General features: G+C 39.1%; 1 protein-coding gene across 1 annotated transcript; it reads right to left on the bottom strand.

The window, feature by feature from the left end:
• On the bottom strand, positions 1-2,410 carry LOC122828518 (natterin-3-like). Its single transcript, XM_044112136.1, has 3 exons — positions 2,248-2,410; positions 1,658-1,760; positions 1-1,149 (listed from the first exon to the last, which is right to left on the bottom strand). Exons 2-3 carry the CDS (start codon positions 1,758-1,760, stop codon positions 62-64), a joined length of 1,191 nt encoding a protein of 396 aa, XP_043968071.1. The 5' UTR covers positions 2,248-2,410; the 3' UTR covers positions 1-61.
• Between the last annotated feature and the right edge of the window lie 1,831 nt (positions 2,411-4,241).

Below are 4,241 nucleotides of genomic sequence, written 5' to 3'. Positions count from 1 at the left end.
AAACTAGATCAACAGAACTTGGTAAGGTTTGGTTTTTTTGCAGTGCATCTTCTCCAGTCTTTCACGGACAGGGCTTAGCATCAGCCACGGGTTCACAGCGCTCCACCACGGCCCGCACTTCTCCGATCTGGACTCCGTCGTACGTCCCAGAGATGGACGTCCACTGGGTCTCCCCGTTCCGGTAGGTTCTGCTCAGCCGAGCCGTGTAGGGGATGTCGGCTTTGACCTTCCTCCCCTCCATCCGGACGCTGCAGGAGTGGTTCGGTTGCACTGTGAGCTCCACAGACACGGAGTGGCTGAGCGACTCCACCACTGTGGTTCCTCTGGAGAACTGCAGCGTCTTCTCTCCGCTCAGCTCGATGCCGGCGGACCCGATCAGGGGGATCTTGGCTGTGATGCTTCCTGCGATGCCCAGCATGGTGGCTCGGCCGATGTTCCAGGTGGTTTCCACCTCCGAGGTCTTGGAGATGGTGACTGTCTTCACGATGGCCTGGCACTCGTTGTTGGTGACTCCGGAGATGCGCATGGTTTCGGGCGGGTATTGGAAGATCTCGACCTCGTTGATGGCATACTTGACGTCAGTGATGTGCTGGGTGTAGGCGTCTCTGTTGATGGTCAGGACCTGGTAGTTCTTGTACCAGAACTCATCACCTTCCCAAGGCAGGAAGAAGGCCTCAAACTGAGGAACAACTTTCCCGAGGCCATACTTGTTCTTCCCAACAAAGATACCAACACCTGCACAGGTTCTCACCGAATGCTGCGGCACAGAACCATAGGAACCTTCTTTCCACTCCAGAAACTCAAAGTTATCTTTGTTGGTCAGGATCTCAAACTCAGGGGCGTAGTACTCTCGGTCTCCGTAGGGGTACCGGCAGTACGGGCCAAGGCTGGGGTTGTAGAAGCCAGCCTCGCACTTGTACTTGCAGACGTAGTCCGTTCGCTTGGTGTAACCGTTGTAGATGGAAACGGCGCCGTTGGGCAGCGATCCGTCCCAGATGAGCCACTCCAGGTTCACGTTGTCACCGAAAAGGAAGGATGAAGGCGGGGCCTGCTGCGGCTCCAAGGCCGCTGGAGTCAGGGGCCCGGACACAACGGTGGTACCGCCCAGTTCAGGAACCTGGTCCTCCAGCTCCGGGTTCAGCAAGGAAACTACAAGAAAGAGAACCACGGTAAAGTTCATGAGGGAGATTTCTTTAACTCTCAAACGGTCTTAAGAGACGGGATCATTTAGACATTTACTCGTTTAGTCTGGGGGGGTAACACTGACCCCGTTTGCTCTTTTACGAGGGAGTTTTGTTTTGTTTTTTCTGGTTTTGGAAACTGACGGCCTAATGGGACAAACCGGCCCTTCACTTCCCCGCTGTCCGACCGTGATGTCTGCTGCCCTCCTCCAGAGCATCGCACCAAGACTTTATAACTATGTTTATACCGTGATTTAATTTGTTTCAGTAAGGTGTAACTAACCCAAAATAATTAGTTTTTTGCTAACAAACTATCAAAATAAGTTATTTAGGGTCTGATCTGATTACGTTTCTGCACATTTGACATTTTTGTGTAAATTTGCTTAGCTTTGTAATATTTAGCCTAAAACTGAGTCAAACGACTTTTTGCTCATCTATCGCACTTCTGCAGGAGTTTGACAGAAAAGCATGGTCACCTTTTCTGTGTTTGATGCTCTTCTTCACGATGTCCTGCAGGCCGGCCGAGGAAACGGCCAGGAGGTCCGACAGAACCAGGAGCAGCAGCACCAACAGCTTCATCTGGAGAACAAACACAAATCGTGCAACTCAGCATTTTATTTTCTCATCAGCAGCAAAGAGGAAAATATCCAGAAGTGAAAAATCAGACAGCACAAGATTTACAGTAATTTATAGCCAATAATTAATTTTATTTGACTTAAAATTCAAATTTATTCTTAAAATAAGAATCAAAAATGTTTTTGATTTAATACCAACAGAAATCAAATATCTTGAATATTAATAATCCTGTTATATTTATTGATTTCTCCTGACAATTAACTTATTTTGGTTTAAATATTTGATTATTGTCCATTAACGTAAATTAGGATATATATTTTTAGAAAGTACAGAAATAATAAAATCAAGTTATTGTTAAATATAACAATAATTTGAGCGTTTGAATTAAATATGAAATCTTTCCACCCAGCTGGTTATTGCTGCTGCAGCTCTGAGGATGACTGACCCGGTTCTGATGAACTGGAGGTAAAAGAACCTGAACAGAACTCACCTCTCAGTCCTGTTCTCTCCGGTGAATCCGTTTCTACTCCGGCTGCAGGTTTTATATCTGTTTTATGGCTCAGTCATAAAACAGCCTGGATGTTCTCACTGAGTGGGACGGAAACAATAAACTGCTGCACAAAGACCCTGATGGTCTGGGATCTATTAAAATATGTTTGCTTGTTCAGCCAAAAATATTTAATTAAAATCTTTTAATGCTGCACTGGTAGATTAAAATTAACAGAAAGTTATTTTTGAAGGACCTTCATAGACCGTTTAAAAAGCACAATGTTTTTGATTATCCCCCTAAATGCTACATTACTGAATCAACGAGTTCAATAAAAAAAAATATTTATTGTTTTTAAGCATCAGCATCATGCTGTGGGGATGTTTATTCAGATTATTCAACCATCAAGTTGGCTCAAAGTATTAAGTGTTTCATGAACTTCTGATCATTTCAGCATCTGCTTTAGAAATGTAGATTCTGACATTAGCGCTAGTGTCTGTGCTATTGCTACATGTTTAGCATTGAGATGCTATTTTAGGCTTGAATAGCTTCACTGAAAGAACTAAATCCTTTTAGCACAACTTGAACACAACCATACTCTTTTCCAGATTCCCATCATTTTTTGAAGCAGAACTTTCTCCCATTGGACCAGAACAATTAGCTTCGTCGACCATCGCTGTTGTTAGCAGATGTCATTGTGCATTAGATTTACGGATGTACCAGAAAGGTTCCTGCCAGGAATATTGTATGTAGAATTTTTTTTATTGTATTTAAATTTTTTAATGTGTTAAATAATTAATCAAACTTAATGCATCAGAATTGTTTATTTTGTGTTGTGTATATGTACTACATTACAATTGTTAGTAATCAGCTCTCGGGTCTGAAATTAATATTAAACATAAATTTCCTTCGGTTAACCTTGCATCGGTAACCTTGATCCCAGAACTCATCATAAAGATAAGATAAAGAATAAAAGACTCTTTGGGATGATTACTCTGACAGACAACAGACTAATAAACTGTTTATCATTTGACCTCCTGTAGCCACTGTTCTCATATACAACACAGTCATAGGACACGTCCAACATCACCAATAAAAAAACTTTTTATTGGGAAAACTTTCTGACCTCCGTGGAAACTCTTTACCAGAAACAGACGCAGACATGATGTTTTCATCTGATGTTTAGCTCCATCTGCTGGATATTTAAAGCATTCACTGATCTTTCAATAATTAATATTTGATCATATTGTAACAACTGTTTCTGACTTTTTAGATCGCATCAAAGTCACTTTCAATCAGCTCAATTAAATCATGCTTCAATACTGTTTTTAGAGTTTATTTAAATGTGTTAAATTGAGTTTCTTCAGAGCCATTTATATATATATATATATATATATATATATATATATATATATATATATATATATATATATATATATATATATATATATATATATATATATATATATATATATATAAACTTAATTTAATAAAAACATACATCTGTAAATCGCCACAATATAAATGGATCATTTTCACATTTGATAACTATAGATTTAAATGTATGTGACAAAGTTATTACATATGATAAATGTGATAAATATAAATTTATCATACATTAAACTTATTATGTGAAAATTTATTTCAGTATTTGTTATTTTAAAAAACAAAATACAAACAAAATAGTATCTCAAAATAATTTTTCATTTGCACGAAATATCAAAGTTATCAAGAAAGTTTCTCGTTTTAATGTGGTTGTCCTAAATTTATGTCCTTGAGCTACCAGATAAATTAAAAAATACTTTATTGATCCCAAAGGGAAATTAACTATTTTTAAAAATTCTGTAGGCCCTGGCACATGTAGATATGTATTATTTTCACATAATTATATAAAATATTTATTTGATGCTTTATTTCTTTATTCATTGGAATGTATCACCTTTGGCCTATATTCTCCACCTGCCCAATATAAGGAGGAAATGCACGTTGTCTGCCGC

Source organism: Gambusia affinis, linkage group LG03 (assembly GCF_019740435.1).
Source record: "Gambusia affinis linkage group LG03, SWU_Gaff_1.0, whole genome shotgun sequence".
Taxonomy (NCBI): Eukaryota; Metazoa; Chordata; class Actinopteri; order Cyprinodontiformes; family Poeciliidae; genus Gambusia; species Gambusia affinis.
The sequence above is the reverse complement of the archived record's forward strand: the minus strand, read 5'-3'. Positions and strand labels throughout refer to the sequence as shown.

Coding starts and splice junctions, on each gene's coding strand:
- LOC122828518 (XM_044112136.1), bottom strand. CDS start 1,760: ATGAAGCTGTTGGTGCTGCTGCTCCTGGTTCTGTCGGACCTCCTGGCC. Junction 1,150..1,657: donor GAGCATCAAACACAGAAAAG/GTGACCATGCTT, acceptor TCTTTCTTGTAG/TTTCCTTGCTGAACCCGGAG.